At 48.3% G+C, this 22579-nt stretch overlaps 2 protein-coding genes across 5 annotated transcripts in view; both read right to left on the bottom strand.

Annotated features, from left to right (window-relative positions):
• The window catches only part of TREX1 (three prime repair exonuclease 1), a 94079-nt gene that overhangs the window by 1943 nt on the left and 69557 nt on the right, over positions 1 to 22579 (bottom strand). The window lies entirely within an intron of this gene.
• Positions 38 to 21181, bottom strand: ATRIP (ATR interacting protein). Of its 4 annotated transcripts, none has more exons than XM_050780787.1 (14): positions 20813 to 21181; positions 17485 to 17618; positions 14996 to 15166; positions 12176 to 12294; positions 8044 to 8201; positions 6218 to 6313; positions 5761 to 5890; positions 4879 to 5568; positions 1810 to 1946; positions 1559 to 1650; positions 1033 to 1113; positions 609 to 861; positions 303 to 339; positions 38 to 206 (listed from the first exon to the last, which is right to left on the bottom strand). In XM_050780787.1, coding segments are annotated over exons 1-14 (2346 nt in total). In that variant the 5' UTR covers positions 21060 to 21181; the 3' UTR covers positions 38 to 205. The 4 variants fall into 4 exon arrangements, with proteins under 4 accessions (XP_050636744.1, XP_050636745.1, XP_050636742.1 ...); XM_050780788.1 differs by having other exon boundaries at positions 303 to 336; XM_050780785.1 differs by lacking the exon at positions 303 to 339.

The raw sequence follows: 22579 nt of genomic DNA, 5'->3' as shown, positions 1-22579 counted from the left end.
CTCCGCCAAAGAGATTAGACTCAGGAAACAAGGCCAGCCGGTTCTCTGGGCAGTTCCTGCTGGTCACTGCTTTAATCAGTTGATGTGGTAAGGAAAGGAATGGTGCTGGTGCCACCATGTGGCTGGACACTCAGGGCCTCAGCCACACTCCAACTCGGGGTCGTCCACATCGGTTTCCGCGGCACAGAGGTCATCCAGGGCTGCCTCTGAGACAAAGAGGAGAGGTTCTTGGTGAGGGCCCAAAGGTGCCAGGGCCTAGGGCGGGTCCCACCTCTCCTCCCCCAACGCCCGCAGGAACTAACCAGTCCCTTCCAGACCCAGGCCTTGCTCCCTCAGCTACTGCAAACAAAGTGATACAAAAGCAATTCAGACACAGGTATTTCTGGAAAAACTGTGGCTCTGCCAGGCACATTCAACAGATAGGAGCAAAAGGCAGCCCAATATGCTTGGAGAAGAACTGGGGCAGAAGATAAAAGAAAATGACCCCAGTGCCGGAACAGGCTGTAATGGGCAGGGGCCTGCTGAGGGGATGCCCAGGAATATGAGTTGTTGGGGAACCTCAGGGAGAAGCCGTGGGGGCTGGGCGGGAGGGCCTCTGGCAGGCTCACCTTCACAGTCGGTCACGTCAGGAAGCCCGCGGATGAGCATGCTGACCCCCGGCATCACCTGGTCATACTGATGCAGGACCTCCACGCAGTGCATTATGAAGAGCTTGTCCTTCTGGGACAGGCCGTGCAGCAGCAGCACCGTGTCCCGCAGACAGCGCACTGTCCGCCTCTGCTGGTCAGTCCTTGGGGGCCCACCTGCCCTCCGCACTGTCAGCCACTGTCTATGCAACATCACCGTGAGCGCTCTGACCACCTGGGAGAGAGGGGGCACAGACTGAGGTCTGGTGCCACCATGGCCTGCACCCTAACAATCCATTCAGCCTAGCCACCTCAGGTGAGGGGGTTTGCAGTGGGGTCTACAGTCCTTGCACAGAGTCCCCTTACCACCCACAGAGCTGCCAGCTGTTGGCCCCTGCCTACTCACCTCTACATTACACTGGCAGTTGGAGCCAGTGACTAGGGGCAAGGGGCTCTGCACACCAAGCTTAGCCAGGAGCCACACCACCTAGAACAAGAACAGATCAGCTCCATCGTGGGCAGAAGAAGACCAGTCCCTGTGAGGGCTTTCTCAAGCTTCTGTAAGAGTTCACTTACTTCAGCAACTGCTTGTCTGCACAAATGGGGTCCAAGAAGTGGTGTGGGACCTTCCCAGGGCAGACCCAGGACGAGCACCCATGTCTCACCAGCAACCCACCTGCCTCCAGCCCCCCATCCTGCCCCCAAGCCCCAAAGCCAGGACAGGTTCAGTCATCAGGCAACTCTGCCAATTCCTGTCTGCATTGCATCTGTGTAGTGCACAGCCCCCAAACTGAGTTTACCTCTTTAGCTGCTTGATATACTCGTTACTAAAATGAACTAAAGCTCCTTTTCTCCCCAGTAGAAAGAGGAGATTCTGTCGGTTCTTAGGATGGGGTGGGGACAGTGTCCAGAAGGGGCTCTGGAGTTTTTACCTCTTGTTCCAGCTGGAGCCATTGTGTCTCTGAGGCCACTCTGTCAGGCCGTGATGTGATGTACATGTACAGCAGCAGCAGGAGGCAGTCTTCTGAAAAGGACAGTGCACCTCTCACTCAGGGTGCCCTTTCTCATGAAGAGCCTGGGCTACATGCTGCAGAAGCCCTCCGAGGCCCTTGACCCTGTCCCCACCCCAACACTTCCCTTGATCTGCAGGAGCAGTCCAGACGCCCGCCCCACCCTGCTTTACCCGAGTGGGAACAGAGCTGAGGTGCCAACTGGTCGTGGTCCGCAAGGAGGGAGAGGAGCTCAACAGCCAGCACCACGCCAGGCAGGGGTGTCTCTGGGCTGAGGCACTTTGGCAGCACTTGGAACACACACTGGAACCTAAAAGACAAGGACCCAGAGAGAAGTGACACTACCCAACCACAGCTTCATAACCTACCCTCACATTCCACTAGAGGTAACAGAAAATTGAGCAAGGCAGTACGAACAGGTGAGTTGGTTCAGCCAGACTTGGGTTTCAGTGCTGGCCTGACCTCCACTTACTTACTATGAAACTTGTTTCATGTGAACAAGCAGGCACTTCCACTGCAACACTGCTGCAGCTGAGAGGACAGGCCCTCATCTGGCATAGCATTGCCCAGGAAGTGGGATGACCTCCTGGACCTGGGATGCCTGGCTTCCATATGCTCCCAAACAGGGATGCAGGTCCTAACTTAGGTGGGAGAGAAATGTTCTGTGCCCACAGAAGGATCGGCCAGGGCTCCACAAGTGATAAACATGGCCTTGGCTATAGTTGGATCTTATGAGACCTCTTGCAGGGCAAGAAAAACCATTTTCTCTACTTGTTAGAAAACGTATCTGCTGCCAGTAGAATGTGCCTACTGTGGGGTGTGCAGGAGGGAGGAGTTCTGGGCACACTGCCACAGGTCTCAGGGGCAAAAGGAAAGCTATTACCAAGAAACCAAGCCCCAAGGCAACTGCTGCTGTTTGCTAAACCCACATAGCCTGGAGAAGCACGGTGGACTGGCCTGGTGGGTGGAGAGAAGAGCAATTCTGAAACACCCTGTGGGGACTGGCCAGCTGTGTACCCCTTCAGACATCTGCAGTTTCTGAGCACAGAAGGTCAAGATATCCCTCAGTATGTCCTCAGGAAGCAAGGTCTCACTATGTGGGGTGAACTCACTTTAGAGCAAATCCTGCACAGCAGACAAAAAGTTCAATGCTTTTTAGTTGTCAGGGTGTGCAGACCTTTGCGGGAAGCTTCAATTTAACATGGTTGTTACCTGGTTTCATTACTGGGCTGTAAGAAGCCCAATATCTGCCACTTGCAGAAGGTATTGCAAGGAAAATCCACCTTTATATACAACACAGTGGTTTCCAAGTTATTTTTTGATAGTGTAATAACTTTTTCTTTTTTTTTTGAAATGGAGTCTTGCTCTGTGGCCCAGGCTAGAGTGCAGTGGCATGATCTCAGCTCACTGCAACCTCTGTCTCCAGGGTTCAAGTGATTCTCCTGCCTCAGCCTCCCAAGTAGCTGGGACTACAGGTGCCACTACACCCAGCTAATTTTTTGTGTTTTTAGTAGAGATGGGGTTTCACCGTGTTAGCCAGGATGGTCTCAATCTCCCGACCTCATGATCCACCCGCCTCGGCTTCCCAAAGTGCTGGGATTATAGGCGTGAGCCATCACGCCTGGCCCATAAGAACCTTTTTAAATGAAATTTTATGAAGAGCCCCAGTACATGAAATAGATAAGCACCCAGCCATGGCTGTGTTTTGAATGTCCCTGTGGACAAGCTCAACAGGAATGGAATAATGGTGTGTCTACCACCAGCAAAAACATGGTTTCTGGGATTCTTTTTTTTGAGATAGGGTCTCACTCTGTCACCTAGGCTGGAGTGCAGTGGCATGGTCACAGCTCACTGCCACCATGCCTGGCTAATTTAAAAAAAAAAAAAAAATTGTAGAGATGGAGTCTCGCTTTGTTGCCCATGCTGGTCTCAAACTCCTGGGCTTAAGTGATCCTCCCACCTTGGCCTCCAAAAGTGCTGAGATTACAGGCAGGAGCCACTGTGCCCAGCCTGGGATTCATTCATTTAACAATTATTAAACAAATAACCAAGGCTGGGCCCAGTGGCTCACACCTATAATCCCAGCACTTTGGGAGGCCAAGGTGGGTGGATCACCTGAGGTCAGGCATTTGAGACCAGCCTGGCCAGCATGGTGAAACCCTGTCTCTACTAAAAATACAAAAATTAGCCGGGCGTGGTGGCAGGCACCTGTAATCCCAGCTTCTCAGGAAGCTGAGGCAGGACAACTGCTTGAACCTGGGAGATGGAGGTTGCAGTGAGCCGAGATTATACCATTGCACTCCAACCTGGGCAACAAGAGTGAAACTTCGTCTCAAAACAAAACCAAAAATAAACAAACAAAACAGCCACTATGAGCTGGGCCCCTGCTGGGCACTTGAGTGCTGGGTCTGCCTGATCCCACTGCCTACACTATACTGCGGTGCTGTGTCCAGCTCTGAGTACCACCTTTAGCATGGGCCAGACCAACCAAAAATATTCAGATGGAAACAGATCAGGAAACAGCAGTGCTGAGCTCAGAGATGAGATGGTTTCAGATACATTCAGCCAGTGGAATCATTCCAACATAGAAACTGGCCCTTTGGTAGAGTGCTGAGAGGGAGACTGGATTACTGGATGAGGTGATGGGCTGGCTGTGTTCACAGTTCTCCCCAATCTTGTGGCTCTGGAATCCCAAGGGAGGAATTTATGATCAGTGTTCATTCGCTAGGTTCACTGTAATACTACTACCCACAAACCATAAGAGGAACATGCCACCCCAGATGCATGCTAAAGATGGGCACAATGACAGGCAGAGACTCCAGCAAGGTCAGCCTGTGGGCCGCAGATCCTCCCCACATCCTCTGCTTCCTTAGGGAACCCACTAAACTTCAACGTGCTTGTGATATATGGTCTTCACCTTACCCACATCTCAGGTTCAGAGGCCCCTTGTCTTAGCCCTTGTTCTGGGACAGGGCCCTCCTCCACAGAGGTTAGCAGCCTCCTTTAATCATGTGTGCCTTCTGCTTACCTGTTGTTCAGAGGCAGAATTAAACCAAATAAACCACTTCCTTGGTTCTCCCATTTGGTCCCACTTCCCATCACTTCAGAACTCCCTGAACCAGGCCTTAGAACTAACTAGTGTAGATAAGTCAAGATGTGAGCAAAGTACAAGAGACACGGGTTAGACCTTAACAGGTCAGGTGAGACCCACAAAGAATCATGACTCCTATGCTGCTTTATACCTGGGCAAGAAATCAGAGGAAGTGTTTTCGGCTAATTTCACCAAAACCTTAAGGCACTGGGTCAGGACACTGGCTTGAAGGTGACCTGTTGCTGCAGAAGAGAAAGCCAACAGGTGAAGAAGCATCTTCAACAGTGGGTGCTGTCCTTGGTCATCAGCAACCCCCCTTGGGGCTGAGGTCATATCTCCATCACTAAACCTGTGAACCAGGCTCCCATTTCCTTCCCCAGCAGCAGAATCTGCCCCAACTCGTGACAGTAATAGGGAGACCACTGCTCCGCTGTGGCACACCAGGTGCTGAAGAATGCTAAGTGCAGTCACAGAGAAGCCTTCCAGGATGCACACTGAGTCCTCAGGGTTGGTCTCTACCCCAGAGCTCACGCGGGAGGAATGTGTCGGTGAGTCCCCAGGTGCTCCACTTCTCTTAGCAGCTGCCAAGTCCTGCAGGGCCTGGCAGTGTAAGCCGATGAAGAACTGTACAAGGGGGAGGAAATGCACGGCTCCAGGAAGCTGGCAGAGTGGGAAGGCCCTTCTGCCTCCCTCTGCTGGGTCTCCATCACGTGAGCACTCATTCCTGGCAACCAGATTCAGTCCAGTGAATGCCAGGTTCTGTGCTTCTCTCAGGGCTGAGAGGGAAAATGACCCATCCTGAGAACCTGTGGTCCTGAGGCCTGACATTCCAGCCAAGGTACTGGCAACAAACACAAAGAAAAATAGGTAAGTGTGGGATGGAGATAAGGTCAAGGGCCCCAAACAGCTTGCCTGCCAAATTCTCCAGGCTCCCTGCCCTTCCCACAGACTTCCCAGGCTGGCTAGGACCAGAAAGGAATTTGCTTCCAGGAAGCTCCTTCCCAAACAAGCTTTCCAGGAGTCTTATGCTTACCTGCCAAACCCTGGTGGCTGCAGGGGGGTGCCAGCAGGAGACTCAGAACTACTACTCAGGAGGTGGCACAGGCTTAGGGATGACCCTGGGATCAAAGGCTGCTTCAGGAGCAGGTTTATCAAAATGGAACCTGTGAAGACAAGGTGACTCTAGAAGGTTCTGACATGGGAGATCTTTTCTGTGGCCTCAGAAGGAAACAGTAAGGACTCTTTGGATGCCAACTGTCCTCTAAGTTGCCACTAAGCCCCAGGTAGATGCCTGTGGGTGCAGAAGGCTCTGGGACATACCTGCCTTTGGCCCTTTCCACTTTATAAAGTCTTCTGCTTAAGCCACATACTTTGACTTCCCTGGACTCCCTGAAGGACTGCCCAGGGCGCCGGTTCTCAGAGGCCTGGGCAATTCTTCTGCATATCACTCAGAGCCATGCAGGCCCCTGCAGAAGCAGGGATTCTGGTACCTTGAGTGTTTGATCTCTGTCTCCAGCTGTCAACAAAGCTTTTCTGGGCCTCTTCTTGTTTTATGGAGTCACCTCTCAGACTGTGGGTCTTACTATCTGAAATGTGATAAAATGTAAATCAAAACTTGAGCACAAAAGCATGGGCATATTAGAAACTTTTACATGCAATGAGTTTAAAACACAGGCTGTTCTACTTCTTCCACCTTGGATCAAACAAGAGCCAAAGCAGCTCAAAAGCCCTGCATTTTTTACCTTTCTTATGTAAAACAGGAACTCATACAAGGAAAGGAAAAGAAAATCAAGCTGTTTGCCTCACTCAAAATGAGGCAATTAGATAAAACAGTAACCACTAACATTGACATGGTGCTTGTTATGTGCTAGACACTGTTCTAAGAGCTTTACACACATCAGCCCATTTGTTCCTCAGTGACCCTACAAGTAGTTATCATTAGCTCTGTTTTACATATAGGGAAACTGAGGCACAGAGACTAAAGGACTTGCCCAAATTACATAAGCCAGTAAGCAGCATTACTGGGACTCACATCCAGGCTATTGGGCTCTACTGCCTGCTTGTAACACTACTGTACACTGCCACTTTAGCTGCTAGATTCCAAAAATGTAAGTGGGCTGCAGTTTCTCAGAAGTGTGTAATGGCCAAGGATTTGAAAGGTTGATGGTAAAAAGAGGGTCAATGTATCTGATTTATAAGATACATTGACATAGCAGTCTGAAAACCTACTGATGTTAGATTGTCTCTCTCAAAAAAAACAGCAGCATCCCCTCAACCTGGACTGAGTTATAAAAACTCAAAAGCTGGACTACAAAAGGAAAACAGAGGCTGGGCACGGTGGCTCATGCCTGTAATCCCAGCACTTTGGGAGGCTGAGGTAGGTGGATCACGAGGTCATGAAATTGAGACCATCCACGCCAACATGGTGAAACCCATCTCTACTAAAAATACAGAAATTAGCTGGGCATGGTGGTGTGCACCTAGTCCCAGCTACTCGGGAGGCTGAGGCAGAAGAATCACTTGAACCTGGGAGGCGGAGGTTGCAGTGAGCTGAGATCACACGTCACTGCACTCCAGCCTGGTGACAGAGTGAGACTCCACAAAGAAAAGAAAAAAAAAAAAAGAAAAGAAAAACAGGTTCCTGCATACTACTGATGGTTTAAAAATATACCCACAACCATGATGGCAGGTGCCTGTAATCCCAGCTACTCGGGAGGCTGAGGCTGGAGAATCACTTGAACCCGGGAGGCAGAAGTTGCAGTGAGTCGAGATCGTGCCATTGCACTCCAGCCTGGGTGGGTGACAGAGTGAGACTCCGTCTCCAAAAAAACAAACAAACAAAAAACGCCCACAAATGCTTTGACACACCTCCCTTCAAAGGGTATAGCTTGATTTCCCCTCCTTGAGTGAAGCCCAGACTCAGTGATTTGCTTCTAACAAACAGAATGTGGCACAGGTGACGCTGTGTGACTTCTGAGGCTAGGCCACAAAAGGACAGCTTCTGCCTGGCACTCTCTCTCTCTGGATTTGCTGGCTTTAGAGGAAGCCACCCACCAGGTTATAAGGATACCCCGTATCCATGTGCAGAGGCCCATGCGGCAAGGAATTACACTGCCAGTCATGTGAGTGAGCCATCTTGAAATAGATCCTCCAGCTTAAGACAAGCTTTCAGTGATTCCAGTCCCTGCAGAGATTGTCCCCACTATGCCCTGTCAGAATTGCTGATCACAGAAATTGGGAGAAAATAAATAACAATTGTTTTAAGCCACAAATTTGGGTAGTTTGTTAAAAAGCAATAGATGACTTATGGACTTACCCTCTCTGCCCACCAGCGGCTTGTATCCTGACTCTGTCTGGCAGGGGTGGGGAAGGGACATGTTAGCACTAAAAGACTCCTTTGTAGGAAAAGATGTTTTTCCAAATTGTGGAGAACATGCTTCTGGCTTTATAACCACAGAAGGGTTTTTCCTAGGACTGGAAAAAGTTAACTATGAAAGCAAAGCAATGATTCTACTAAAACAATTCAAAATACCTGGTTATAAAATTTCTAACAAACTTTAAACTTTTCATGTCTAGGTGTTTTAACCAAAGGTTTTATCTATTATGTCTACCATTCTTTGTCAGGGGAGCAGTGCAAAATTCCAGGCATTTGGTTTTCTTTTTTAAATATATTTTTAAATTTTAATTTCTCTATAGAGATGGGGTTTCGCTAAGTTACCCACGCTGGTCTGGAACTCCTGAGCTTGAGTGATCCACCCACTTTGTTCTCCCAAAGTGCTGGGATTACAGGCATGATCCACCGTTACTGGCCAATTCCAGGCATTTTGATCCAAATCGCTGAAAAAGTTTTTACTCATTTTTATATTTTTCTAATCATCCAAAAAATATAATATTAGCCAAAATTCCTTTACTATTCTTTATTATCACTATTTCCAATTCCACCAAAACTTTTTTTTTTTTTGAGACAGAGTCTTGCTCCGTTGCCCAGGCTGGAGTACAGTAGCATGATCATAGCTCACTGCAGCCTTGACCTCCTAGGCTCAAGCGATCCATCTACCTGTAATCCCAGCCTCCTGAGTAGCTGGGATTACAGGCACACACCAACATGACCAGATTTTTTTTTTTTTTTTTTTTGGTGAGACAGTGTCTCACTCTGTTGCCCATGCTGGAGCCCAGTGGCACAATTATGGCTCACTGTGGCCTTGACCTCTTGGGCTCAGTGATCCTCCCACCTCATCCTTCTGAGTAGCACAGGGACTACAGGTATGCAACCACCACATCTGGCTAACTTTTTATTCTTTCTAGAGATAGAGTTATTTCTAGAGATTGGGTTTCACCATGTTGCCTAGGCTAGTCTTGAACTCATGGGCTCAAATGATCAGCCCACCTCAGCTTCCTAAAATGCTGGGATTACAGGCGTGAGCCACCAGGGCCGGTAATTTTATTTTATTGTTTTTTTAGTAGCAGTGGGGTTTTGCTATGTTGCCCAGGCTGGTCTCGAACTCCTAGCCTTAAGCAATCTTCCTGCCTTAGCCTCCTGTGTAGCTGGGATTGCCTGTGTAGCTACCATGCCTGGTGCAAAACATCTTTTCAATGTGGAACAAACTGTTTTTTTTTTTTTTCTGGGACGGAGTCTCGTTCTGTTGCCCAGGCTGGAGTACAGTGGTGTGATCTTGGCTCACTGCAACTTCTGCTTCCAGGTTCAAGTGATTCTCCTGCCTCAGCCTCCCAGATAGCTGGGATTACAGGTGCATACCACCATGCCCAGCTAATTTTTATATTTTCAGTAGAGACAGGGTTTCACCATGTTGGCCAGGTTGGTCTCGAACTCCTGACCTCAAGTGATCTGCCCGCCTCAGCCTCCCAAAGTGTTGGGATTACAGGTGTGAGCCACTGCGCCCAGCCAATGTGGAACAAACGATTTTTTAATAGTCACAAGACTTCCAGGCTGGGCGTGGTGGCTCACACCTGTAATCCCAGTAATTTGGGAGGCTGAGGCGGATGGATCACCTGATGTCAGGAGTTCAAGAGCAGCTTGGCCAACATGGTGAAATCCCATCTCTACTTAAAAAAAAATACAAAAAAACTAGCCTGGCGTGGTGGTGTGTGCCTGTAATCCCAGCTACTTGGGAGGCTGAGACAGGAGAATCACTTGAACCTGGGAAGTGGAGGTTGCAGTGAGCTGAGATCATGCCACTGCACTCCAACTTGGGCAACAGAGCGAGACTCTGTTTCAAAAAAAAAACTTCCAATAGAATGCAAAGACTTTAAATAGAAAAAGAGTTGGCCGGGCGCGGTGGCTCAAGCCTGTAATCCCAGCACTTTGGGAGGCCGAGACGGGCGGATCACGAGGTCAGGAGATCGAGACCATCCTGGCTAACACAATGAAACCCCGTCTCTACTAAAAATACAAAAAAATTAGCCGGGCGAGGTGGCGGGTGCCTGTAGTCCCAGCTACTCGGGAGGCTGAGGCAGGAGAATGGCGTAAACCCGGGAGGCGGAGCTTGCAGTGAGCCGAGATAGCGCCACTGCACTCCAGCCTGGGCGACAGAGCGAGACTCTGTCTCAAAAAAAAAAAAAAAAAAAAAAAAAAAAGAGTTATCAAAATAAGTATCAAAATTTTGATAAACCTATTAAGTATGTTGAAAACTGAGCAACTTCTCAGTGCTAATGTCTTTATGTTAGAGAAGCAGTGTTAACCCTCTGATCTGATCATATAATGCTGAGGTCTTTCTGTTACTGATGTGTGAAGAGGATCCCCTCAGCTCTCTTATGTGGACAATGCAAGGCATGGAGAGTTCAGTTTCACACACTGCCCATTATGAGCAAAGGCAGCAGAATGTTCAAAACCAGAAGATGCCCTGACACTGTTCAAATCTCAAGGCTGGGCCAGGCACAGTGGCTCATGCTTGTAATCTCAGTAGTTTGGGAGGCCCAGGCTGGCAGATCATTTGAGTCCAGGAGTTCGAGACCAGCCTGGCCATGATGAAACCCCATCTCTAAAAATACAAAAAGTAGCCAGGTGTGGTGGTGCATGCCTGTAATCCCAGCTACTCGGGAGGCTGAGGCAGGAGAATCACTTGAATTTGGAAGGTGGAGACTGCAGTGAGCCGAGATCACACCATTGCACCCCCGCCTAACAGAGTGAGACTCCACCTCAAAACAACAACCACAACAACAAAAAACCACAGCAAATTTCAAGGCTGATACTGACAGTGCCAGACATCTCTGTAAGGCAGAGGGCAGGACAGATCATTAACAAGTTGAGGCCAGGCACGGCGGCTCATGTCTGTAACTCAGCACTTTAGGAGGCTGAAGTGGGAGGATTGCTTGAGCCCAGGAGTTCAAGATTAGCTTGAGCAACATAGTGAGACCCCGCCTCTGTATAAAAACAAAACAAGGCCGGGCTCAGTGGCTCACGCCTGTAATCCCAGCACCTTGGGAGGCCGAGGAGGGTGGATCACGAGGTCAGGAGTTTAATGAGATGAGCCTGGCCAACATAGTGAAACCTCATCTCTACTAAAAATACAAAAATTAGCTGGGCGTGGTGGTGTGTGCCTGTAGTCCCAGCTACTCAGGCTGAGGGAGAATTTTTTGAACCCAAGAGGTGGAGGTTGCAGTGAGCTTGAGATTGTACCACTGTACTCCAGCCTGGGTGACAAAGTGAGACTCTGTCTCAAAAAAAAAGAAAAACAAAAAAGTTGAGCACATCTGACCACAAAGAATGGGGCTGTTGGACAAGGGTCCCCAGACAGCAAATAAGAAAAAATATTCCAAGTAGCTGGAACTAAAATACACTCATGCTTGCAACAAAATCAGTTAAACAAATTACATAAAAGTAAAGACTGGCCCACCCCCAAAATTTGGAGATCATTTCTCCAGGTCTTTCTTTCTTTTTTTTTTTTTTCTGAGACAGAGTCTCGCTCTGTCACCCAGGCTGGAGTGCAGTGGCGTGATCTCAGCTCACTGCAAGCTCTGCCTCCCAGGTTCATGCCATTCTCCTGCATCAGTCTCCTGAGTAGCTGGGACTACAGGCACCCGCCACCATGCCCGGCTAATCATTTTGTATTTTTAGTAGAGACAGGGTTTCACCGTGGTCTCAATCTCCTGACCTCGTGATCCGCCCGCCTTGGCCTCCCAAAGTGCTGGGATTACAGGTGTGAGCCACCACACCCGGTCCGTTTTTCCAGGTCTTTCTGGTCCGGAGGAATTATGTTTGTAAAGTGCCATATAGTGGCAGCATTTCTAGAGTATGGGCCTTTATGCTGTGATGTCTCAAACCACACAAGCTTCATCTAAACCACCTCTGAATCCTTCAGGAAAAGAGGATCTCTGTCCAGGTGGCAGGGTCTAAATGACCTTCATTTAGGACTGGCCTGACATTGTTATGCAGATTGTTTACTAAATAATGCAAAACTGAACTATCCCTCCTCCAGCACCATCATTACCTGACATGGGAAACAGAGGGAGCAGCCAGTTTATTTGCGCGTTCACTGGTCTGGAGCTTTGTCCTTAATTCATTCATCTCTGCATCTTTAAACTGGAGTTCAGACTGCAATGATTGGAGCTGGAAGGCAAAAGAAACATGCTTGTAGTGGCCCCATCATATACACAAAAATATCTCTGGGCTTCAAAATCACAAGCCAGTAAAAGACAAACAATGAAAAAATACATATGAAAGTCTGCTGTGACATAAACGTCCTAAAATATCAAACATTAGCTTTCTTTCTGAAAGACAATATGGTGCGCTAAAAAGATAATGGACTCTAACTATTATAAGGGTAGTTTGTGAGGGTTCAAATACCAGCCCTGGCTGGGTGTGGTGGCTCAGGCCTGTAATCCTAAGCACTTTGGGAGGTTGAGGCAGGAGGATCATTTGAGTCTAGGAGTTCGAGACCAGCCTGGGCAAAATAGCAAGACATTGCCTCTACAAAAAATTTAAAAAATAGACTGGGCACGGTGGCTCAAGCCTGTAATCCCAGCACTTTGGGAGGCCGAGACGGGCGGATCACAAGGTCAGGAGATTGAGACCATCCTGGCTAACCCGGTGAAACACTGTCTCCACTAAAAAATACAAAAAACTAGCCGGGCGAGGTGGCGGGCGCCTGTAGTCCCAGCTACTTGGGAGGCTGAGGCAGGAGAATGGCGTGAACCCAGGAGGCGGAGCTTGCAGTGAGCTGAGATCCAGTCACTGCACTCTAGTTTGGGCGATAGAGCAAGACTTCGTCTCAAAAAAAAAAAAAAAAAAATTTAAAAAATAAAAAAAAGAATTAAATACCAGCCCACCATTTACTAAATGTCTTTGAACTCTAGCTTATTTGAAACATAAAATGCCTGTCTTCATCATCGTTGGGAGGATTAAGCAGAATGATGAGTGTAAAACATTCAGCACAGAGCTTGGTAAGGGGCTCTATGTCAGCAGTAACATACTGACCTTTATTAACCAATGCAATGGTGCACAATTCCAGGTCTTCTTCAAAGTTTGGGAAGAGCATTTGGAATAGTTTACCAAGACACTGTGCAGTATAGAGACACCTGCTGCTCTGGCCTGCAGGTGCCACACCCAACAGTAACTGGCATCATTCCCCAAGCACACTCTGTGCCAGGCCCAGCACCAGACACAGTAAGTGCAAGAACGTGTGAGTCTCCCAACAACCTTTCTGGTTATGTTTTGGAACAGATAAGGGAAATGAGCCATGGAGCTTAAGTTATTACCTTGAGATCACCGCTAATGTGTGATGAAGCCTGGATTCAAATTCAGGTTTGTCTGACTGCAAATTCCTTGCTCTTCATCACTTATACAGAAAGTTAACTATTGCGGTTAGTGTTGGGCACAGGTAAGTGCTTAAAGTTTGCTAAGTTTGCTGAATGAAACAATGAGAGAATAAGATCCCATGTCCTGATTGAAGCATGGGGAAGTGCTGAGGGAAAGTTGTGGTAGGTACTGGATACCTACTGTTTTTTTTTCCAGAATAGCATTTTCCTCTCCCTGAGAAACAGGCTGGGCATGGTCGCTCATGCCTGTAATCTCAGCACTTTGGGAGGCCAAGGTGGGAGGACTGTGTGAGCCCAGGATTTTGAGAACAGCTTGGGGAACATAGCAAGACCCCGTCTGTACCAAAATTTAAAAATTAGCTGTGCCTGGTGGTGTGTGCCTGTAGTTCCAGCTACCTGGGAGGCTGATGGGGGAGGACTGCTTGAGTCTGAGAGGTCAAGGCTGCAGCAAGCTGTGATTGCACCACTGCACTCTAGCCTGGGCAACAGAGTGAAACCCTGGACCTTGTCTCAAAAAAAAGAAAAAGAAAAAAGAAAAAAAAATCAGTAATTTCCCTACCTCTGACTATTTTATTAGAATGAGAGCTATCATTTTTTTGCTTTTGGTTACAGCAATTGGCCAGGGACAGACACTTAAGTTAGACCAATCAGAGCCTTTCTCAGAATTTTAAAACTTGCAATGAGGAAGCCTAAGTCTTTTTTTGAGACAGGGTCTCGCTCTGTTGCCCAGGCTAGAGGATAATGGCATGATCGTGGCTTACTGCAGCCTCAAGCTCCTGGGCTCAAGCAATTCTCCCACCTCAGCCTCCTGAGTAGCTGGGACTACAGGTGCACACCACCATGCCTGGATGATTTTGTTAATTTTTTCTTTTTTTTTTTTTTTGTAGAGATGAGGTCTCACCAGTTGCCCAGGCTGGTCTCGAACTTCTGGCTCAAGTGATCCTCTCACCTCAGCCTCCAAAGTGCGGGATTACAGGTGTGGGCCACTGCACGTGGCCTTAAGTCTTAATTCTGCTCTGTATTTACAAAATATGAGCCCAGGAGCTTTTGGAGAACACACCCTCTACCATAATGATAGAGCCTTTTTATAGCATAGAGAATAAAAATGTCCTGGCAAGATTTAAGTCATTTAAGGCCCCAGCACACCCCTGTTCTTCCAAGACTTGGATATGGAAGCCAATACATTTCCTTTTAGCCTAAGCTAGGTCAGTTGAGTTTCTGATCTAGCAAAAGAGCCCTAATGTAAGCCTGTTTCTAGAAATGCTAAGCTAGTTATTCATTCCCGCCAAGACCACAGCAAAATAGAGTTTCACCTAAATCCCTTCCCAAAACATATCCAGACACTGGAAGAAGAGTGCTTGGCAATTAGATGAGAGCAGAAAGTATTTAAGATAAACAAATGTTGAAATCTCCCTGGAAGATTTACAGGCAACCCTGGTCAAAGAAACTCAGTGGGCAGGAAAAGCTGGTGCAAAACAAATGCTCTGGGTCACCTTTTTGGAGAATTCCTTTTCTTTGTCACTGAGTGCTTGGGTTTTCTCTTGCTCAAGAAGAAAATGTGATCTTCTCTGTTCCTCTAGAACGGATTCCGTCTGATGTAGTGAGTCTCGCAAAATTTTAATTTCTCCATTCTTAATGAGAACTTCTTCTTCCATTACTTTCATCTGTAAATACCAAATTAATCTCGTGAAAACTTTGTAAGAGAAAACTACTTATGTACTTTGTTTTAACATGTAGTTGGGGAGATGGAGAAAGCACAGGAAAAACATATCCTACAGATAAATGAGTACTCAAAATATATCCACAGCAACCAGATGTCACCATGGTCTGCTAGGCCTGTTCATGGGACAGCTGATATTCATCAAGACAGCTTAAGGATACACTTGTCACTCATGCATGCAGGTTCTTTTTGCCAGGGAGGGGGATCGGGTTGCTTAGGCTGGAATGCCGTGGCACAATCATAGCTCAATGTAACCTCGAACTCCTGGGCTCAAGTGATCCTCTCACCTCAACCTATTGAGTAGTTAGGACTATAACGCATGTGCCACTAACCTGGCTAATTCTCACTTTTATTTGTAGAGACAGGGTCTCATTGTATTGCCCAGGCTGGTCTTGAACTCCTGAGTTCAAGCAATTCTCTCACCTTGGCCTCCCAAAGTGCTGGTATTACAGGCATGAGCCACCTTGCCTGGCCAGATTCCTTTTTTTTTTTTTTTTTGAGACTGAGTCTCGCTCAGTCGCCCAGGCTGGAGTGCAGTGGCGCGATCTCGGCTCACTACAAGCTCCACCTCCTGGGTTCACGCCATTCTCCTGCCTCAGCCTCCCCAGTAGTTGGAACTACAGACGCCCGCCACTACGCCCGGCTAAATTTTTTTTGTATTTTTAGTAGAGACGGGGTTTCACCATGTTGGCCTGGATGGTCTCGATCTCCTGACCTTGTGATCTGCCCGTCTCGGCCTCCCAAAGTGCTGGGATTACAGGTGTGAGCCACCGCGCCCGGCCGGTTTTTGTATTTTCTAGTAGAGACGGGGTTTCACCGGGTTAGCCAGGATGGTCTCGATCTCCTGACCTTGTGATCCGCCCGTCTCAGCCTCCCAAAGTGCTGGGATTACAGGCTTGAGCCACCGTGCCCGGCAAGCTTTTTTTTTTTTTTTTCTTGAGATGGAGTCTCTCTGTTGTCACCTGGGCTGGAGTGTGATGGCACGATCTCGGCTCTGCAACCTTCACCTCCTGGGTTCCAGCTTGCCTCAGCCTCCCGAGTAGCTGACCTATTACAGGTGCCCGCCACCACGCCCAGCTAATTTTTGTATTTTTAGTAGAGACAGGTTTTCACCATGTTGGCCAGGCTGGTCTCGAACTCCTGACCTCAGGTGATCCACTGGCCTTAGCCTACCAAAGTGCTGGGATTACAGGTGTGAGCCACCATGTCTAGCTGGATTCTTTAGGCTCTAAGAGGCATTAACAATCTGGGTCAGCTGGGTGTGGTAGCTCATGTCTGTAATCTCAACACTTTGGGAGGTTGAGGCCAGGAGTTTGAGACCAGCCTGGCCAGAATGGTGAAACTCTGTCTCTACTAAAAATACAAGAATTAGCTGGGCATGGTGGTGCACACCTGTAGTCCCAGCTACTCTGGAAGCTAAGGCATGAAAATCGCTTAAAACCAGAAAGCAGAGGTTGCAGTGAGCCGAGACTGTGTCACCGCACTCCAGCCTGGATGACAGACTCCATCTCAAAAAAAAAAAAAAAGATCTGGGTCACATACTTTGCACAACTAAAATTCCACATTATATTCCTGGTTTTCTTAGGGACCTACAGATGGTGATATGAAGGGTGTCTGCTTTCTTGCAAAGCTGCTAGTGCAAATAGCAACCATTGGCCGGGCGCGTGGCTCAAGCCTGTAATCCCAGCACTTTGGGAGGCCGAGACGGGCGGATCACAAGGTCAGGAGATTGAGACCATCCTGTCTAACACGGTGAAACCCCATCTCTACTAAAAATACAAAAAACTAGCCAGGCATAGTGGCGGGCGCCTGTAGTCCCAGCTACTCGGGAGTCTGAGGCAGGAGAATGGCGAGAACCCGGGAGGCAGAGCTTGCAGTGAGCTGAGATCGCGCCACTGCACTCCAGCCTGGGAGAATGAGCAAGACTCCGTCTCAAAAAAAAAAAAAAAAAAAAAATAGCAACCATTATGAAGTTGTGTTCTTCACGTGAAGATATATGCTATAAATTCGTCTCAGTACCCTAAGTTTGTATCTCTTTTTGGATCTGGTATACAGTGTTTTTCTTCTTGCCTTTGCCATTAGGAATTTCATGATTTAGTTTCTTTCAGCCTAAACTTTCTGGCTGTCTTTCCCTAGTCTTCTCCCATGTCATAGGGATGAATCTAGACACTTGTTTTGCAATTTTTGTATATTTTACTGTACATGCTCTTAAACACATACGTGAATGAATTAGCTACAAAAACAGCAAGTTAAGTCACTTACCTTTTCTTTCAGTTCTTTGTATTGTGCTTGAAGTACCTCTAATTCAAAATTATCTTTAATTGGAACACTTTCTCTGTTTTTCCCCGCAGGATTTTTTGACATGCCATCTATTAATCTGTGGACCTTATGATCACCTGTAAAAAACAGTTCCATATACATTTCAGGACCCAACATTTTCCCACTTTCACCAGAAAATGCTGAAAATACCCACTTTTTTTTTTGAAATAGGGTCTTGCTCTGTCACCCAGGCTGGAGTGCAGTGGTGTGATCACTGCTCACTGCCACCTTGACCTCCTGGGTTCAAGTGATCCTCCTGCCTTAGCCTCCTATGTAGCTGGGACTACAGGTGTGTGCTACCATGCCTGGCTAATTTTTTTTTTTTTTTTTGTATTTTAGTAGAGATGGCGTTTCACCATGTTGGCCAGGCTGGTCTCGATCTCCTGACCTCGTGATCTGCCCGTCTCGGCCTCCCAAAGTGCTGGGATTACAGGCTTGAGCCACTGCGCCCAGCCAGTAACTATTATTGAATAATAAATAGATCATTGAGTTCTGGCCAATGAGATCTCCTCAGGCTTTAGATGAGACTCTTGGAATTGGATGAAGGATAGGGAAAGAGTAACAGGATCTGTTGTTTTAGAAGGATCATTTATGAATTTCAGCCGGTGTGGTGACTCATGCCTGTAATCCCAGCACTTTGGGAGGCCGACACGGGCTGATCACTTGAGGCCAGGAGTTTGAGACCAGGCTGGCCAATATGGTGAAACCCCATCTCTACTAAAAATATAAAAATTACCCGGGCCTGGTAGCACATGCCTGTAATCCCAGCTACTCAGGAGGGTAAGGCACGAGAATCACTTGAACCTGGGAGGTGGAGGCTGCAGTGAGCTGAGATCACACCACTGCACTCCAGCCTGGGCAACAGAGCAAGACTCCGTCTCAAAAAAAAAAAAAAAAAAGAAGGATCATTTATGAGTTTGAACCATGTTCTTAGGTTGAAAAACACCTATATTGCTTACTAGGTCTTTCTCTGCTTTGCTTTCAAGAGCAATTCTTCCCAGCACTTTGGGAGGCAAAGGCAGGAGGATTGCTTAAGCCCAGGAGTTCAAGACCAACCTGGGCAACATAAGGAAAAAACCCCATCTCTACAAAGAATTTTAAAATTAGCCAGGCAGCCGGGCACAGTGGCTCACACCTGTAATCCCAGCACTTTGGGAGGCTGAGGCGGGGTTTAGTGAAACCCCGTCTCTACTAAAAAATACAAAAAACTAGCCAGGCGAGGTGGCGGGCGCCTGTAGTTCCAGCTACTCTGGAGGCTGAGGCAGGAGAATGGCGTAAACCCAGGAGGCGGAGCTTGCAGTGAGCTGAGATCCAGCCACTGCACTCCAGCCTGGGCAACAGAGCGAGACTCCGTCTCAAAAAAAAAAAAAAAAAAAAAAAAAAAGTTACTGACCACATACAATATGCCAGGCATGTTAGGCTCTACAGATACAATGGCGAGCAAAATTGATACTGTCCTTACACTCACAGAGCTTAAAAGACATTTGACAAATAATCACACAGATAAATGGAAAATTATAACTGTGATTAAGAACTGCAGAAGAGAACAAATACAGGAAAGTCTGTAATATGACAGCAATCTGACTTACGTGGGATGACTGGAACATTTCCCTAGGGAAGACTTGAAGGAGCTGAGAGCTGAAGGACAAGTAGGAATTAACCAGATAAGTGGAGATGAATGAATGGAAAGTATACTCAATGTACAAGGAAAGAACAATGTATAAAGTTCCTGTATTGTAAAGAAGCAGAGAGAATTCAAAGAAAGTTAGTGCAGCCAGAACCCAGAGAGTGAGAAAGGGCCAAATCAGGCTGGGCCTTACAGGCCATGTTAAGGATTTTGGTCTTTACACTAGAAGTGGGAAATTATTAAAGGGCTTTCATTAGGGGTGTTCATGGCTGGGTGCGGTGGCTCACGCCTGTAACCCCAGCACTTTGGGAGGCCGAGGCAGGTGGATCACCTGAGGTCAGGAGTCTGAGACCAGCCTGGCCAACACGGCAAAATCCCGTCTTTACTAAAAATACAAAAATTAGCTGGGCGTGGTAGCGGGCACAAGTAATCCCAGCTACTTGGGAGGCTGAGGCTACTAGGGAGGTTGAGGCAGTATCGCTTGAACCTGGGAGGTGGAGGCTGCAGTGAGCCAAGATGGCACCACTGCACTTCAGCCAGGGTGACAGAGTGAGACTCCGTCTCAAAAAAAAAAAATAGGGGTGTTCATGTATATAAGATAATAGTTATGTATATAAGATAACAGCCAGATTTGAGTTTTGAAAAGATCACTCAGAATGTAATGTGAAGCCTCACTTGTAGGGAGTCAAGACTGGAAATGGGAAACCAATTTAGCAGACTATTGTTCAAGGGAGGACTCATGGCAGCATAGATCAGGCAGTTGGTAGAAGTGATAAGAGTCCAGAGAAGGATTAAGAAGGTAAGCTTGACAGGCTTTGCAACGAAATTAGATGTAGAGTCAAGGAAAGGCGAAGAGTCGCCTTGTGCCACTGGATGGAGAGTGGTGCTAGTTACTTCCTTGTGGTCATCATTCTCTGAATGTCTGCTTTGCCGGCACCATGCTAGAAATGCTGGAGGAGGACTGGGTTTCCAGGAAATGATCGTGTTGAGTTTAAGGTGCCTTGAGACACCCAAGTACAGATGCAAGGTGCACTCAAAACCTTTCTCTTTCTAGGAGTCCTCAAGACTTCACTCATTCCTCAACTAGCATGTAAGCTCCATGAAGGACAGTTTTTGTATTTTGTTCATTGTTAGCTCAGTTGCAGTTCCTCACGTTTGGGCACCTAGCACAGTTTACTGGTTGTATAAAATAATAAATTTATTTCATCTCTTGCCTGTGTCAGACTCCTCCCATGCTAACACTGCCCAAGGGAGACAGTGGGCTTCATAAGATCTAAAGCCGCTCAAACTTGTCACAAGAATGGGTCCTCATGCATGGGTAGTGATGGTTCTGATGGTGGTGGTAGGTGTGTTCCAAGGATCTCTGCTTAGAACCAAGAACCAAGTGGCCTAAACTTTAGAAAATAAAGTAAAATGTCAACTTAGCGTTCTATGTTTCAAATCTGCTGTATGACCTGGCTAATTTATTTCCCCCTAAAATCAAAGGACCTTCTGGAAGACAACCGCTGCTTAAATCAGAGTGTTCCCATATTTTAAAAAGGCGAAAGGGCAGTGCTGGCCGCGAGGCTCCGAAGCCACAGCCATCAAGGCGATCTGGCGCGGTCTGCAACTCCCTCCGAGAAAAAGGCCGCGAGGAGCACTCACTGGACACGTGCTGAGCCGCGGCCGGACATTGGCTCAGGGCCTGTGACGCGAGGGTGTCAAGCTCCTCCAGGTCGTCGGCAGTGAAGTCCCCATGCGCGCCAAACGGGTCGTCAGGGTCCGGGGCAGCGGCCGCGGAGAAGCCCCGGGCCCGCTTGCTAGGGGGGTGCCCGGTGCCCGGCGGCGGGCCGGGGCGAGGCGCCGGGGGCTCGCTCCGCCTCTTGCTGCCTGGCGCGGAGGTCCCCGCCATGCTTTCCGCTCACCCCAAGTATCCGACAGCGACAAGCCACACTTGCCTACCGCCAGGCCCGAGAACCGGACCAACCGCCCGCGCGCCGCGGCTTGCCTCCACAGCGAGTGCCCCGCCCCTGGCCCAGGGGCCAATCAGCTGGCAGGCGGAGGGCGCGGAAGAATGACGAAAGTCCCAGCGCGCCGCCAAACCCGGCCCTGCCGGGTGTTCAGAGGTCCACGGCTGGAGTTCGGCAGGTTTGCTGCAAGGACTCAGTGCCGCACGACCGGTTACCGTAGGCGCGGGTCGGAGGCGCACCAGCTCCGCCTCGCGGGTGGCTTTACGCTCTCTCCCTGGCACTCTGTGGAGGAGGGCTGCGCAGGAGCAGCTTGCCCTAGCATTTAACGCGTGTTGCGTTTGAGTCGAGCCAGGCAGCATTCAGGGATGTGGTCTCCGTGACCTCGTTTTCGTTCTCCCGCCAGACCTACTTCCTACAAGCCCCGAGGCTTTCTTGAGGAGAGTGTAATTTGTTGGATGAGGAGTATGAATGGAGCTGTCGTGTGCAGACATCTTCGGGTATAGTGAATGTTTCACATATGTACATTTGAGGTAGGCTTAGGGAGGAGGAAAGTCCAAGGAGGAGTGATGTTTGGAGCTGTTCCTGTGTGGGAGGGGGTGGGAGCTGCCCAGGCTGTTAACATTCATTCCTCTGAGTGCTGGAGTGTTTTTTTTTGTAAGCCCTGGTTGCATAGAATAGGGCTCAGGAGGTCAAAGAAGTCCCTCTGTAAATGGCACCTGGGCTGTCCTACAGGTTGAGTCAAGTTAGCAGGATAGAGGGGTAGGAGGCCGGCACATAAGACTAACACGAGAATTCTACATTGAAAGGGAAGCCACAGAAAGGCCAGGTCAGTTACCTGTGGCGAAGACAGAGGTAAAGCTTCACAAAGGAGCAGCAATTTGAGGTGGGCTTGCGTGCCTGACACATTTTATTGGGCAGCTGTGGTGTGCAGAACAGCCGCAATAGAGAACTGGCAATGGAGAGTAACAGGAGCAAGACCCTTTCAGCCTTACCTGCTCAGTGCCAAACTTCACCTGTGAGTGTCCCAGGAATGTTTGTGAAGGCATTAAATAAAAAGATTAAATGAAAAAGAGAGTGCTATCAGGGCCTTCAGTGTCTAAGGAGTTGAAAAGTTTTTTGGAGTAACTGGTAGTCTCCCTCAGATAGCTGCCCAAATGTTGCATGCTTAATTGCTGCAGGACTCTGGTCCTGGAAAGAGACAGGATTGTTCATTTGTTAAAGGGGGATAGGTTCCACCAAGTAACTTGCTTTCACGAACAGTGTCAATCACTGGTGCTCAGGCTTGTTTTAGCAGCATACGGCTGGGTGCCAGCTGGCAAGGCCCCATAGGGAATGCCTGAAGCCTAGAGAAGGGTGCTCCTGGCTGTGCAACTTTCTGGAGAGGACCAACACAGGCTTCCCCCCGCCCCCCCATCCTGCGTTAATATCTAGTACATTAATCATGAAAGTTTTAAATATTCTA

Source organism: Macaca thibetana, chromosome 2, assembly GCF_024542745.1.
Source record: "Macaca thibetana thibetana isolate TM-01 chromosome 2, ASM2454274v1, whole genome shotgun sequence".
Taxonomy (NCBI): domain Eukaryota; kingdom Metazoa; phylum Chordata; class Mammalia; order Primates; family Cercopithecidae; genus Macaca; species Macaca thibetana.
Note: the sequence above shows the minus strand (reverse complement) of the source record. Positions and strands in the feature narration are given on the sequence as shown.

Coding starts and splice junctions, on each gene's coding strand:
- ATRIP (XM_050780785.1), bottom strand. CDS start 21,059: ATGGCGGGGACCTCCGCGCCAGGCAGCAAGAGGCGGAGCGAGCCCCCG. Junction 5,891..6,217: donor ACAGAGATCAAACACTCAAG/GTACCAGAATCC, acceptor TTGTCTTCACAG/GTTCCATTTTGATAAACCTG. Junction 1,651..1,809: donor TCAGCTCTGTTCCCACTCGG/GTAAAGCAGGGT, acceptor TGTCCTTTTCAG/AAGACTGCCTCCTGCTGCTG.